Here is a 16,108-nt window from a genome sequence, read left to right on the forward strand (position 1 = left end):
TCAGCTTTGCCGGGTCTGCTAGCTTATGCACCTAAAAGGAAGTAAGGACCCCCGCTGCCTTTATTTATCTTGAGGTAGCGAGCACGTTGCCGTTAAAAGCGAACTTTATTTTGAGCAAAATCTGAATAACAATAATTTCTTTTAAAAATTAGTCTTGACCGCGTGGGTTTAATTATTTGCTGTGGTGAAAATGTTGCTGTTTTGATCAACAGGTAGTGAACTGGCTTGAAGGACCCGGCACAGAACAGCTTAGAACCCAGTGGGGGATAGGTGATTCAATTAGAGCCTCACAAGCTTTGCAGCAGAAACATGAAGAGATTGAAAGTCAACACAGTGTGAGTTTTCATTTTCCCGAGGAAGTTGCTGCATGATTGTTCTTATATATAATTCATTATGTGCAACATTTTACTGTGACATTTTTCTAGTGAATTTTAGACAGTGATTTATGAGCTATATCAAACTGCACCTATTCTTCTGCAACAGACTGTGTTGCTGATCTTAATCATTGTTAATTAAATTCTAATGTCATGGCAGTATACTAATTTTTATTCTTTTAAAGGAGAGTGATCGCATTTCTGGTGAGATTAAAAACACAAAAAGGAAGCATTGATTTAGGAGTAATATATGTCATCTTTTCTTTCTATCTGGGAGCCACTTATTGTAATTACTTGAATGCTCAGTTTTAAGATCATACATAATCTCGGAGCATAGATTGTTTGATGACTGGCAAAGGCAGATTTTGTTTTTCCAGGAGTTCAAACACTGGACTATAGAACATATTGGGGTTAATGTGAACTGAATGGAGAATTGGGAGGGAGGAGACTACTCTGACCACTGTTTACATTCAAAAGACATCATGTTCTCTACTAGGAGGATGTAGGGAATGGCATTCATTCTCCAGTCAGTGTGTATCACCTCCATATCATTGTGAATGACAGTAGCATTGCACACACTGACCAGTAAACAAGCATCATCTTGCGCTGAATTATATGCATAGTGAGTGGACAATGTGTGATATACCCTGTTAGTATCCAGCGATCTTTATATGTTGTTGTTTAGTCGTGTCCAACTCTTCGTGACCCCATGGACCAGAGCACGCTAGGCACTCCTGTCTTCCACTTCCTCCCGCAGTTCGGTCAAACTCATGCTGGTAGCTTCGAGAACACTGTCCAACCATCTTGTCCTCTTTCGTTCCCTTCTCCTTGTGCCCTCTATCTTTCCCAACATCAGGGGTCTTTTCCAGGGAGTCTTCTCTTCTCATGAGTTGGCCAAAGTATTGGAGCCTCAGCTTCACAATCTGTCCTTCCAGTGAACACTCAGGGCTGATTTCCTTCAGGTTTGACCTTCTTGCAGTCCATGGGACTCTCAAGAGTCTCCTCCAGCACCATAATTCAAAAGCATCAAATCTTCGGCGATCAGCCTTCTTTATGGTCCAGCTCTCACTTCCATACATCACTACTGGGAAAACCATAGCTTTTACTATACGGACCTTTGTTGGCAAGGTGATGTCTCTGCTTCACATACCCCACATCATTTCACTGAGCAATATAAAAAGTGCCCTGCTGGTTCTGTTCATCCACATTCTCTACAACATCCAGATCACGTCCCGGTGGTCAGTTCTACCATTTTATTTCCTGTCTTTGGAAAAAAAGCTTAAAATTTAATATTGTTAAAGGTTGGTATAAAATGTAAGCTTGTTATTCATTTACTGAAATGATTAAAAAAAATTGCAATGCAGTTAGTTGCTGACCATAGCACCTCACAGTAGCTGAAGCTTAGTGGTCTGAAGCACCAGTGTCACAGTGACTAGAAAAAGTTTTGCAATCTACAGCAAGTTAGGTGGTTCATTCTTATTTAGTCACCTGCCTCCTAACTTGCCTGTGGAGGTGTTCGATGAAAGGGAGGTTCATGGCCACAGACTGCAATGAAGCATCGTGAATAGGAAGTTTTGTTACTTCTGATATACTATCCCAAGTGTCTCCCATTTTTCAGCCTGTATGGCCAGCACTACTTTTTTCTATCTTAACTTGTGCCTCGTTTACTCTTCTCTGGAACGAAGTGATCAGATCAGTTCCTGAAATCACAGAGCCAGTTTCTTCTTGGTACTTTGCCATAACAAAGAGAGATTCAAAGGTACCCTTGACCTTTTGAAGTATTAACATTTCATAAAGCTCAGTAAATTGCAGGTAGTTTTCTGAGCCAATAATCTTCCTTCTGGGCAGAGTTTCTCCCTCTCTGCTTGTTCAGCAGCAGCCAGGGTTGCTAACCTTTTTTGACACAAGGCTTACATTCACTTTTGGCCACTTACTAGCATGTGTGGTCAAGATACACAGCCCCACTACCTCAGCTGATCGTACAGATCAGGAGGGTTAGCGCATCCACCCCACTCAACAAATAATCAGTATGACTGGGTCGAGGTAGTTTCATCCTAATCAGAGTGCTCAGCTGAGTCTCCTACTTCTTTTCCCCCTTTATTTCCAGTATTGGTGAGGTCATAAGAGGTAAAATATTAAAAATAAAAAATTTGGGGCGGGGCTGGGCTGATCCAGTCCTCATGCCAAGACTTTTTAATTACTCGCTTATTTATTAAATTTGTTTCCAACTAGCTCATTCCATCAGCACAAGGATTTCTGCTTGCACAACAAAACTCTGTGCCATCCAAACCTGTTCTGGGTTTTTCTCCAGCCACGTGGAGCAGATTTGGTGAGGGTGCAGGGCACGTGAGGGAAAGGGGAGTTCTGTTATATTTCTGCTGACAGAACAAATTGGTTGGATATTGCCCCTTATTTCCTGCCCCTCGTCCCCAACCAATCGGAGTCTGATTTGAACCACATAGTAGATCCAGTTCATTACTTAAAACACTCAAGATGGGTTGAATGAGGATTAATGTAGACTCCTTTGTTAGCTTGGTCAATAAATTATATTTTTTCTTTAGAAGTTGCATCCAGTATCTTGTGTTTTTGTACTTCAATCCACATTAACTGCATTGATTTTTGTAAAGTGAGTTCTTAAGATACTGGCAAATTCTGACATTGCATTTCAGCATGACCATTAGTAGACAGTATGGCTTATGTCACAATACTTACGTCATCATGGACTTATCCTGCTGGGGCTGGGCTTCCAAGTTGGATTCTGCTGCTAATCTCCTAGTGTCAACACACCAATGGTCAATAATAGCAGTGCACAATGTTCTGGCCTCTTCTTTTTGTTCCTTTTGGGAAAAAGTTATCATGGCTACCAAACTTCACAACAATAAGCAGGGGGGCTTCTTGTTGTGGGCCTACACAAATTAGTGAGAGGAGAGTCCCATGGACTGCAAGAAGATCAAACCTATCCATTCTTAAGGAAATCAGTCCTGAGTACTCACTGGAAGGACAGATCCTGAAGCTGAGGCTCCAGTACTTTGGCCACCTCATGAGAAGAGAAGACTCCCTGGAAAAGACCCTGATGCTGGGAAAGATTGAGGGCACAAGGAGAAGGGGACGACAGAGGACAAGATGGTTGGACAGTGTTCTCGAAGCTACCAGCATGAGTTTGACCAAACTGCGGGAGGCGGTGGAAGACAGGAGTGCCTTGCGTGCTCTGGTCCATGGGTTCCATGAAGAGTTGGACTAAATGACTAAACAACAACACTGAGGAGGACAATTCTTCATAAAATCATTTGAAATACGAAACACTAAAATAAATCACATTCACGCTCAAGCATAAAAATGCAGCAGATTAAAAGCTGAATTTTTTGCCTTCTCTTAATTCTTTTTCTTTGTGATGTCAGCAAACACCAAATCTTATACAGCCAGGAGATGTCCTAATGTAGGGGAGCATTTTTGTTTTTTGAAAAATCTATTTCCAAAAGTAGTGCATACAATGTCCAGAAATCATGTCAGTTGTATCCAAATAGTTTTGTGGTGGCCCCAGCAACCTTGATTTATCTCCATCCAGTTATTATAGCAGCCTATTCCTGTCATCCTTGGGACGCAGGTGGCGCTGTGGGTTAAACCACAGAGCCTAGCACTTGCCGATCAGAAGGTCGGCGGTTTGAATCCCCGTGACGGGGTGAGCTCCCATTGCTCCTGCCAACCTAGCAGTTCGAAAGCACATCAAAATGCAAGTAGATAAATAGGTACTGCTCCAGTGGGAAGGTAAATGGGATTTCCGTGTGCTGCTCTGGTTTCACCAGAAGCGGCTTAGTCATGCTGGCCACATGACCCGGAAGCTGTACGCCGGCTCCCTTGGCCAATAAAGCGAGATGAGCGCCGCAACCCTAGAGTCGGCCACAACTGGACCTAATGGTCAGGGGTCCCTTTACCTTTATTCCTGTCATACCTGCAACAAAGTCCCCCAGAAATGCTGGGAAACTATCTAGATCTGGAAGTCTTCGAGGAGGACCATCGTTAACAGGTTCCCCATACCTACAGAGACCTTTACGCAGCCTATATACTGAAAGTGACAAAAGTTAAAGTTACAGATTAGGTCCATCTGTTACCTTCTCCATTATGGATTTATAATGGTGTTAGAGGACCACCAGTAGAAATCTTTGGAACCTCATGAATTTCTAATTGTTTCAAAAGATTCCTTAGTAAATAAAGCATTATGGCAACATCAGTCAATCTGTCTCTTGCTGCCAGATTTTGGAAATTGACACCAAGGCTGCGCAAGGCAGCAATTAGAAGTTACTGCCTTTATATACATAAAAGCTTTTTAAATAACTCAAGTGTTTCTTTAATCTGCTGTCTCATTGATTTACTAGCTAATTACTTTTTAACTGTGTTTACTAAAAAGGATTCTGACTTTATTGCAGGCAATAGTCTTACTACGGATGCCATTTATTCCACTGGCACTGCAAAATAGTTTAAATATTCATTTAACACTGAGTCATTGCCTTTCCTTTCACCTTTTAAAGGCCTGAGTCATAGTCCGTTTTCGAAAAGTGACATTATTGCTATTTACTGCCTAGCAGTTTTCAGACAATGATTAGGTTCAAACCATGATAGATAATGAGTGCATATATAAGATAGACTTCCCCCCAAAAGATTTGTCACTAGAATATGTGACTAGACAAAACAAAGTAGAAAAGTGATTAAGAACGCACACGGAAGTGGTGAAATTATACCACTCTAGATGGAAAGGGAAGTCAAGGCACAACAGCCTCTTTGTTTGTTTGTTTCTTTGTTTGTTTTCTTGATAATACTGCATTTCCATTAAATTATTGGGGCAGTTAACAAAACAACAACAACATGAAATTATAAAAATATACAATGAAACCTAAGCTTGCCTGAAATAAAATAGTTTTTAGGTTGCTCATTTAAATGCAGGATAGAGAGCTTTGGTAGGCTATTGCAGGGACAGGGCCGGCTCACACATGAGGTCAGGTCAGAAGACCACCTCAGGTGGCAGGATCCACAGGGCCACAGATCTCAATACAGTGGTACCTCAGGTTAAGTACTTAATTCGTTCCGGAGGTCCATACTTAACCTGAAATTGTTCTTAACCTGAAGCACCACTTTAGCTAATGGGGCCTCCTGCTGCTGCCGCACCGCTGGAGCACGATTTCTGTTCTTATCCTGAAGCAAAGTTCTTAACCTGAAGCACTATTTCTGGGTTAGCGAAGTCTATAACCTGAAGTGTATGTAACCCGAGGTACCACTGTATAGATCTTTATCCCTCCCTTGTTCCTGATGTAGACCTTGACTCACCCCTTCTTCTCTGGCAGGGGTGGGGCACCATTTGGTGGTTCGCTTCAGGTGCCAAGATGTCTTGGGCCAGCCCTGTGCAGGGAGGTGGGTACCCATCAACCAACTTTTCATGATCAGACTTCTGAGGCACTTCCTAAGCTGGCAGATACATATGGGAAGGGGTGGCTCTCAAGGTATCCTGTTCATCCATTAACAGGCTTTCAAGTTAAATTCCTAAATTGGGTGCTATCAGCACATCTACATGTAGTAAAAAGTGCAACGGGTGTGTGGGGGGTGGGAAGGTTTTCCTGAGAGCCTGTATGGCCTAATGGTTTGAGAATATAAACCTAGAAATTCCACCTTGGGTAGAGGCTGTTGGAAGAAGAGGAGCTTTAGAATAAGGCAACACCAAGAAGACGATGTTCTTTTGTGTTTTTTGCATGTTCACAGATCTCATGCAGGGTAGAAGTTCAAAAGTTGTATGCGCCGTACATTCGCACTGGCGCACAAGGGTTATTAGAGCGAAAGCATGGAGGTGCTTGCCCATATGCTTGTCTGCTTTTGTCCTGTGTATCCTGTTGCTTCTCTTGGCCCTTGGTTGCATCAGCAAGTTATCCGTGAGCTCAATGTGATCAGTGGTGCACAGTGTGCTGAAGTATAGAAATGCCGTATAAATAATAAACTAGTAAGATAACTGATGTGCACTCCTGATAATACTGAAGGAAAAGAGGCTGCTGAAATTCTGTGAAGCTGCAGAGGCAATGGAAAGGAAAGCTGCAGCAAGGAGGGAGGGAAGAGGGATGTGATCAAGGGAACAAGAGAAGACGATCAGTTGAAAACATGTTGCTGTGTGCTAAATATTTTTATTTTTTTGAAATTTGATTATTTTCACAGAACAAATTATTTCAACAATTATATGTGTGCTAAATAGATACAAGTTTGTTTTTAAGAAGCCTACTGGGCTAAAGAACAGGATATTGCAGTAGGGGAGAAATTAAAGAGACCGGATAAGAGCATAAGCTTACAAAATGAATGAGAGGCTACATTTTGGCAAGGCGGCAGGGGAAAACCCAGAAATCCTAAGATGATGAGAAAAAGAGGACTTGCTGAAAATGGTTCCAAGGGTCCACGACTGATTTTGCTAAATGACAGAATTGCTCAGTTGAAAAAGACATGACATTTTCGACTTGATATGGACGGAGACTTGAGCAGGTCTGTGTGCTGCTGGTTTTAATGCATTACTGTTAGACAGAAGCATATGTAAACCTGTGTAATAAGTTGGTTGAATGTGTGTGTGTACACGCTGTCTTAAAAGGAACATTAAAAAGCATTGCAGTTCTGATATACTTTCTGCCGTGCTGTTTTTGCAGGAGTGGTTTGCAGTGTATGTGGAACTTAATCAACAGATTGCAGCTTTGTTAAATGCCGGGGATGAAGAAGACCTTGTGGAACTGAAAGCATTACAGCAGCAGTTAAGTGATGTTTGCTACCGGCAAGCCAGTCAGCTGGAGTTCAGGCAGAATCTGTTGCAGGCAGCACTTGATTTCCATGGTGTTGCCCAAGAAGTAAGTCAGTATACATTCTTACTCACTGTACAGTCTTGCTGTGTGATGATTACTACAGATGGCAAACAGGTTTTTAGGAATGAACAAATTCCAAAATACACCAATCCATTTCTGAGGACTTTCAGTAGCTAAAGCCTTCTGTTTTATGAGGATTTTTTTTTAATGAATTAATGAATCTTTATTTGCATCAGCCATTGGCTATAGCAATAAAGGAACAATATGATATACAAAGAATAGAAATACAATGGTACCTCTGGTTACGTACTTAATTCGTTCTGGAGGTCCGTTCTTAACCTGAAACTGTTCTTAACCTGAAGCACCACTTTAGCTAGTGGGGCCTCCTGCTGCCGCCGCCGCACGATTTCTGTTCTCATCCTGAAGCAAAGTTCTTAACTTAAGGTAGTATTTCTGGGTTAGCGGAGTCTGTAACCTGAAGCATATGTAACCTGAAGCGTCTGTAACCCGAGGTACCACTGTAAAAAAGTCAGTTATATAGGGTTTTGAATCAGTAGTCAAATAGTGGATCTTATTCTGATTGCCCCAGCTAAAATTTATTGCAGTGTTGTAGAAAGATTCTGATGTGTCTATTACTTATGCAAAATTGAATTTATAGTCATTGAGGGCGCTTATTTTTATTGCTCTTGAGAGAGGACATTGGGCATTGACTACTGTAGAATGTCGTGACCACAGTGCTTAGTGTCTGTGCTTATCTGACACTTTAAAGCACATCCTGCTTCTCCTCCTGTTTTGTAATGCCCACAAGTGATGACTTTTCTTCATCTTAAACTATTGGCCCTCTTCCACTCTGTACCTGGGGCCCTTATCGATGTTTGCACACACACAAAAAGAGGCATATCAGGTCTTGTTGGGAGTCCACATCTTGATCATTGGAGACGGTAGAAAGTGTGGCAGCAGCATTCTTGATGAAGGGTGTTTGGTAAGGAGCATCTGCTGTTCAGGTCATCTGCCTGTGAGCTTCCCTATCTCCTAGGTTTATCTCCCTTTACAGCTTGTGTGTGTGTGTGTGTGTGTGTGTCAGTGTCACAGCACACCCGGCTATTGCAGCACATCCTTGGTGGAAGCACGAGAAACACAGGTTTTTGAAGTAATATGATACCTGGGGTTTTTCTTGCTGTCTTTTTCAGTTGTCTCAGCAACTAGATGGCCTACTAGGGATGTTGTGTGTCGATGTTGCACCAGCAGACGGGACGTCAATTCAGCAAACTCTAAAGCTACTGGAAGAGAAACTGAAAAGTGTTGGTAAGCCCATACATTGTAGAAACCTCCAAATCTATAAAACAGTGAACAATTGGGGGAAAATAAATTTTGAAGTATACATTGATGTTTCTCTCACGTTCGTAACTAAGCATAGAGGGGGAAACGGACCTTTCTGGCCACAAGTCAGCAATTCATGCAGAAGAGATTGGGTGAGCATGGCAGGCCTTTTCTCAGATGCACATCCCCCTCCCATCCCTTTCTCTGGGGGATAATTACAATTCCCTTTCTTTTAAAAAACAACAACTGTGCAATGGGGGGGCACAAGCATAATTGAATAATTGGATTTGCTTTACAGTTGTTTGGATTTTGCATGCAAACTCTTGGCTTCCTTTTGCAATTGGCTCAAATACTGTTGAGATGTAAAAGTCTTAACAGTACATTTAAATTCATTTGTATTGCAGCAAGGAAACATCATAAACAGTGTACGTGAATCCCTGACAATCCACCTGCTTCCAAGGCTGAAAACTTACAAAGCTGCTTTCGTGTATTAAATTGCATGTAGAGGGAGTCCATGTGTTGAGACTGGACATTGCAGATGGGCAGCCTCTATGCACAGACCTCTTTACATTTTGGACCTCCATGCAGTTGGGGTTCCAGCTCTCTTGGAAGTCTGTGCATGTAAAGGTCTGTGCATTTAGGCTTCCCTCTTTCAGACACAAGTGTTGAGCGTTTGAACATTACAGTGAGGATGGAAAAAAACACACCACATGTCTTCAGCCTGCTGCCCCTTGTGATCATATGGATCCCCTTCACTTAATTAACAGTTATCATGTGGAGGACGCTTATGATTAAGCTGCATAATATGTCCAGACTTGGAAGATTTGTGCCAGTATTTACAAAGCTTTAAGAAGAAAACTAGGGATGTGGATGGCGCTGTGGTCTAAACCACTGAGCCTCTTGGGCTTGCTGATCAGAAAGTTGGTGGTTCGAATCCCCACAAGAGGGTGAGCTCCCGTTGCTCGGTCCCAGCTCCTGACAACCTAGAAGTTCGAAAGCATGCCAGTGCAAGTAGATAAACAGGTACTGCTGCTGCAGGAAGGTAAACGGCGTCTCCGTGTGCTGCTCTGGTTTCGGTGTTCTGTTGCGCCAGAAGTGGCTTAGTTATGCTGGCCTCATGACCTGGAAAAATTGTCTGCGGACAAACGCCGGCTCCCTTGGCCTGTAAAGCGAGATGAGTGCTGCAGCCCCAGAGCCATCTGCGACTGGACTTAACTGTCAGGGGTCCTTTATCTTTACCTTTTAAGAAGAAAACTAATCTCTTTCGTTTTGAAAAACACCTGTTAAACGTAAACTGAGATAATGCATACAATAGTCAAATTAAGAAAGTGGGCAAACTTCAAAATCCCTGCTGTGCGATAGCAGTTCATAAGACTGGAAGGGACAGAAATAATTAACATATAAAGCTGCCTTATTGGTCACTGTCTTCCACTGTGTTTCAGTCTTTCTTAGCCCTTAGTATTTCTTTTTTAACTGGTGACACCAGGGTTTCAACCTGGGTCATTCAGCATGCAAGCTGTACGTTTTGCTAGTAAGCTGTGACCTCTCCCCATAATAAATACTAACTTTGTGACTGTAAGAAATTATACTTTTTTAAAAAAAAGATGCATTCGGAAACTTAAACACTAGCTATGTATATGTTTATACAGTTAGGGTTGACTGCCAAACTTGCTCATTTTAAAGTCTAGTAAGTTAAGTGACGTATCATTTATTGAATGAAATCACTGCAACTAAACTTGCACATGGATGAAGAGAGAATTGGACAGAAATTCATGAGTAGAGGGAATATGTCATTTGTTCACATTTGCACCTGTTTGAGGGTGGGAAATGTACTAGTTCTATGAAACAAAGAATTTGGGTTTTTTGTACCTTAGACTTAGGTCTGCAAGGTTTGCGTGAAAAAGGTCAAAGTCTTCTTGATCAAATATCTAACCAGGCATCTTGGGCTTATGGAAAAGATGTAACCACGGAAAACAAAGAGAATGTTGATCACATCCAGGGAGTGATGGAAGACATGCAGCTCAGGAAGCAAAGGTAATAACTATGCTGCCTAGCAGCCCTGAAAAGTTCCCTCTAGCTTAACTGTGCCATTTTGTGTGAAAATTCTGTATGACTTTAAAATTGCTTTAGTTCACTTGATGCCTTTTGATAACTCAGCAACTGCAGTTGTGGTATTCTTTTTAAAGAGAACATTAAGATGTCATAATGTGCCATATAGTACTGCACAAAAGACCAAAGGATCAGGCTGAAAACGAATAGAGTTAATAATGAAAGAGAATAACTTAATAATGAACAAAACCCTGATCTGCTTATATCTGGAAACTGAAAAAATGTATTCTTTACAAGTTATGACAAAGAAAATGAACTGAAACCAGTCTTGAAAGTCCTTAGGATTTATCTATCAGATGATTATCTTGTAGTGTTTAAATATTAAATCTTTCTCCCCTGATATTAAGACTCAGAGGCTGCCGATCTCAGTCTCCATTTCCTGCTTCTCTATGAGCAAAACAGGCTCTGCTGCTGCTACTTTGTCTAAACCCCAAGAAATGTCCACTGCAAAAGCCACACAGAGATGGAGGTTGGCTCCCAGCAGAAAATTAAAAGCACAAGAAAATGTCAAACATTAAAAACTTCCCTAAACAGGGCTGCCTTCAGATGTCTTCTAAAAGTCAGATAGTTGTTTATTTCCTTAACATCTGATGGGAGGGAGTTCAGCAGGGTGGGCGCCACCACCGAGAAGGCCCTCGCCTGGTTCCCTGTAACCTCACATCTTGCAGTGAGGGAACTGACAGAAGGCCCTCGGAGCTGGACCTCAGAGTCCGGGCTGAACAATGGGGGTGGAGACGCTCCTTCAGGTATACTGGGCCAATGCCGTTTAGGGCTTTAAAGGTCAGCACCAACATTTTGAATTGTGCTCGGAAACGTACTGGGAGCCAATGTAGCTTTTTCAGTACTCCTATATTATATGAGAATAGCAATAGCTAAAAGAAATTATATCCCTTCACAAGGCAATGGTTTAGGCTTTCCCTCCACCTGCCCTGGATTGTGTGCTATTAATTCATGATAAGTATTTAAGTGACCAAAACAGGATATGGACAGTTTTTAAGAGGTCAGTTTTTTGGGGGGAAATGCAGTGCTTTTGTTGGGCCAGAAACCCCAGTTAAACTAGCAGTACAAAATACAATACAATAACAGTACTTACATAGGTATATCAGGTGATATTAGTTATACTAAGAATAGACCCATTGAAACCAGTGGACTTATTCAACTATATTGTAACCCCAGACTATTGCCCATCGTGTATGAAGTTGGAGAACTATGTTGGCCAAGAAATGATAGTGCTTATCAAAATTTTGCTGATTTTTCAAACAATTCTTTTCATATATTTATATATTTTCATGGTATGTTGTAGTAATATTTTTACCCAACCTTAGGGTTGCCATATGTCCAGAATTTCCCAGACATAGCCAGGATTTTCGGCCATTGGAAAAATTGTCCGGGTGGAAAATTGCTAGATGTGCAGGAAAATCTGGGTGAATGGCATGTTGGAAGTGTAGTTTTTGGCAAATTTCCTTAAAAATAACTCAACAACAAGTTTGCCCCAAAAAGGCTCAACTTTTTCACTTTTTGAAATATGGCAACCCTACCCAATCTTTAGTGGCACATGAAAGAAAGCAAGAGGAATTGTTCATGTGTTGCGTCTACGACGAGAGTGATGGGTTGAGTGCTAGGCAATAGTGTTTAGCTTCCTGATGTGGTTGCTTATTATTCCGGCTTTCACAGATGTGAAGACATGGTAGATGTCAGACGATTGAAGATGCTTCAAATGGTTCAGCTCTTTAAATGTGAAGAGGATGCTGCGCAGGTGAGATTGAGCTGCATATGTATTGTGGCCAGTGTTGTTCATATAAACTTACTGCAAAAGAGAGAGAGAGAGTGCGTGCCTAGTCAAACAAGTTTTGGAAATTTAATCGTTTCGGGTGTTTGGGCACCCCTGTAAAATACACTGCAGACTTCTTATTACTTATTGAGCACATCTGTGACAGATGGATTGTGTTAGTTTAAATGTTTTCTGTTTTACAGTCTGTTTCTACTCTTCCCTCTAGGCAGTAGAATGGTTAAGTGAATTACTCGATGCTCTACTGAAGACCCACACCCGCCTGGGGGACGATGCTCAAGAAACCAAAATTTTGTTGGAAAAGCATCGGAAATTTGTTGATGTAGCACAGGTATATGAAGGATTTCTTTCACTGTGTAAGCAGGCTAGGTGGGTCACTATAGAAAGCTGCCTCTAAGCCTTCTCATTGATATTTAAAATTAGCATTTTCATTTAGACTATTTGCTGAGCTTGTTTTCTGAGTACAGTTCTGATTGCCAGAAACCTTGGCTAGATCTGACAAGATTATTCTATTGGAACATCCCCTTGGGGACAACCACAGTCCCCCCCCCCAAAGTGTTTTCATGCGTCATAAAATGTACAAGATTGGTTTTGAAATGCTTGAATTCACTTCATATCTGACAAATGTGGAGTGGTTACTCCATGTACCCTGGGCAATGCTCTGCATTTTTTTTTTTAGAAGTTACTTCCCTGATCAGCTATTTGATTTGATAAAGGAACTAGTGTGTTCAGACAAGTAAATGATAAACAATAGGACTACTGTGTCCAGAAGCAAGGGACCAAAGGTTTTGGCATGGTTTTACTAAGCAGATGTTAATTGCTGTGCAAATCCAGAGAAGGGTGTTCCTCTGTTGTTACTCAGGGCTTTTCGGGGGGGCACTCTCAGCACCTTAATGACCTTCTGGAAAGGCGCAGCGGGAGGGTGGGTGGGAAGGACAGCCATAGGGTCCTTTTTTCATGAAAACGGGAACAGGAAGTGAAGATGTTTACCCCTGTCACTGTGCTCCTTGACTCCTTTGTAGTTCACAGAGAACAGAAAGGTGGCAGAATATGGGATCTTTGTGCTGAATATTTGAGACCTAGGCAGGGGTGCAGGCCAGAGAGTATGGTACAGTGGTACCTCGGGTTACATATGCTTCAGGTTAGATACGCTTCAGGTTACAGACTCCGCCTAACCCAGAAATAGTAGCTCGGGTTAAGAACTTTGCTTCAGGATGAGAACAGAAATCATGCTCCGGCAGTGCGGCAGCAGCAGGAGGCCCCATTAGCTAAAGTGGTGCTTCAGGTTAAGAACAGTTTCAGGTTAAGAACAGACCTCCAGAGCGAATTAAGTACTTAACCTGAGGTACCACTGTACTTGCTGTTGTTGTGCAGGCGAGTGGGTTTTTAAAAAAAACAAGGTGGGTTTAGTGAGGGGAGAACGTTCTCTGTTCTCAAAGCACCTGTATGGGTTTGTGCAGCAGGCTCCATCCATAAAAGTGTGTGCATCCCCTACCTGCCAAGTCAGTTGTTCAGACCAAGCAAACAAACCCCCAGAGGGTTAGCTTTCTGTTTCCCTCGCCTTTCATCGTTCAGTTGGATTTCCCAAGCAAGGCCATTGCAGTTCGTTCCTGCATTTGGAAAAGTAGGCCGATGTGTTAATAGTCAAATGAAGTGCAAGAACGCCTTGTGACTTACATTTGAGGTATTTTGTTTCTTGCCGCTGTGTCGCTCTTCTGTAGTTAGATCTGTCCAAGGATTTGAGATTGAAATTTTGCATCTTTCTTCTTTTTCCTTTTTATAGAGTACTTACGATTATGGAAGGCAGTTACTACAGGCTACCGTCGTTTTGTGTCAGTCTCTGCGATGCACTTCTAGGTCCTCAGGAGACACACTTCCAAAGCTGAACAGAGTCTGGAAACAATTCACCATCACTTCCGAAGAGCGAGTAACTAGGCTGGAGATGGCTGTCGCTTTCCATTCAAATGCTGAAAAAGTTAGTTGCTACCAGCTACCAACATACGAATATTGCTCTGTTGTTTTAAGTGAACTCTGAAAGCAATTTTCTTTTTCTTAATACCACTTTGTTACAGGTTTTGCAAGAATGCCCAGACCAGCCTGAATCTATAAATGACCAGGAACAATTTGATGAGATTGAAGCTGTTGGAAAATCACTTCTGGATAGATTAACAGTACCTGTTGTTTATCCTGATGGGTATGTAGCTTATCCTTAGAATATGATTATTCTAAAATGTTTTAGTTTGCAATACAAGTCAAACAGATTTTAAATGAGGGAGACATGCAAATACTGCAGCTGAAATATTCAATTTGGAAAAAGAACAAGTAGTCAGATGCTATAGCAAAAAGTTAAATATTTAAATAAAATTTATTTCTTTACAATGTCATCAAAAGGTATCTTTAATCGAGATGCGCACCCATCAATTGCTTCACAGACTAGAATTAAATGAACGAATGCAATGTCTATTGCTCATAAATTGAAGCCGCTCCAAACAAATCACATTAGTTCGAATATGTACTATCAAAGTTTTGAGTCTGGTGTAAAAAAATAATGGTGGCATAACATCCATATTTATCAGTCAGGTCTGGGACCTCATCCTAAGACATTCAGTACTGTACTAGCCAGGTGTAGTGTAAAGCAATTGTGTGTGTGTGTTTCTTAATCAAATTGGTATGCACTGAGAACAAATCCCATGTGCCTTGCTTGTTTTTTCTTTGTTTTAGTACTGAACAGTACTTTGGGAGCCCGAGTGATATGGCTTCTACAGCTGAACACATTAGAGAGAAGATAAAGCTGGTTTGTTTGAAAAAACAGCAGCTGAGACAACCAGAAGTCTGTACAACAGAGAGCTAATAGTGTCCATTTGCCAGTTCATAAGATGTCTCTACGTTACCCAGCATGTCATCTGCATTCTGCGCCTGCCATAATACATTAAAACGCATTTCTACAGCTGTTATGAAAGAATCCCGTCCTTCTTGAAGTAAAAACTTACTCTACATCTTAACAGTGTATTTCTACCAAGCCATAATTATTTAACATGCTATGAAACCATAGACTTTAAATATTATCAAAAGGAACTGAAAATATTGCACTGAACCCTTCTTTCTCTGAAGCTTTTCCCCCAACCAGTCGGGTGCTTCTTTGCCTAAGCAGCTGATGCAAGCTTTGAATGGTGCTAATAAGTACAAGTTCCGTACAGAATAGTAATTCTCTTTATTCTCCAGATGATGTAGTATTTTTAGGCTGTAGGCAAGCTATCTGTTGTTTAGACAGTGGTGACCCTATAGTTATAATTTGTATTACTTTTCAAATGGTCCCTTTTATTGTGCCAATATACATCCTGCCCATCAAATCTTTGAAATTCATTATAGTTGGTTTCCCCCCTTCCAATTTGTATGGATAATGTATTGAAAGCTGTTTTGTGCTTAATAAAATCCATCTTTTTAAAATCTTACCATCTTTTATGCAAGCCTGTGTTTCCTAATGTGTAGCAGACCTTCCTCTGTAGCGTTGGGAAGGGCAGCCCCTTCCTTTACCTTCCAACTTCGGAACAAACATTCCTCCAGTCTGCTTCTCTCTTACAACGTGAAATGAATGTACAGTCTGGATCAGGGGTGGAAAAAAACATCTTAATAAGTAAGCCTCACATTTCTTCTGTTGACTAAATTCAAAAGATCTGAGCCAAGCAGAAAAGAGAAGG

The 16,108-nt window shown here is 41.4% G+C and overlaps 1 protein-coding gene across 3 annotated transcripts in view; it reads left to right on the forward strand.

Moving 5' to 3' along the window:
• The window catches only part of SESTD1 (SEC14 and spectrin domain containing 1), a 50,127-nt gene extending 34,265 nt beyond the window's left edge, over positions 1-15,862 (forward strand). For all 3 annotated transcript variants that reach the window (XM_053409690.1, XM_053409680.1, XM_053409697.1), the window contains exons 10-18: positions 213-335; positions 7,043-7,237; positions 8,383-8,497; positions 10,387-10,546; positions 12,296-12,377; positions 12,619-12,741; positions 14,194-14,385; positions 14,483-14,604; positions 15,132-15,862. In XM_053409690.1, coding sequence (XP_053265665.1) covers positions 213-335; positions 7,043-7,237; positions 8,383-8,497; positions 10,387-10,546; positions 12,296-12,377; positions 12,619-12,741; positions 14,194-14,385; positions 14,483-14,604; positions 15,132-15,261 — 1,242 coding nt within the window. In that variant the 3' untranslated portion in view covers positions 15,262-15,862. The remainder of the gene's footprint in view (positions 1-212; positions 336-7,042; positions 7,238-8,382; positions 8,498-10,386; positions 10,547-12,295; positions 12,378-12,618; positions 12,742-14,193; positions 14,386-14,482; positions 14,605-15,131) is intronic.
• Positions 15,863-16,108: the final 246 nt, after the last annotated feature.

This window comes from Podarcis raffonei, chromosome 1 (genome assembly GCF_027172205.1).
Source record: "Podarcis raffonei isolate rPodRaf1 chromosome 1, rPodRaf1.pri, whole genome shotgun sequence".
In the NCBI taxonomy this organism is placed as follows: Eukaryota; Metazoa; Chordata; class Lepidosauria; order Squamata; family Lacertidae; genus Podarcis; species Podarcis raffonei.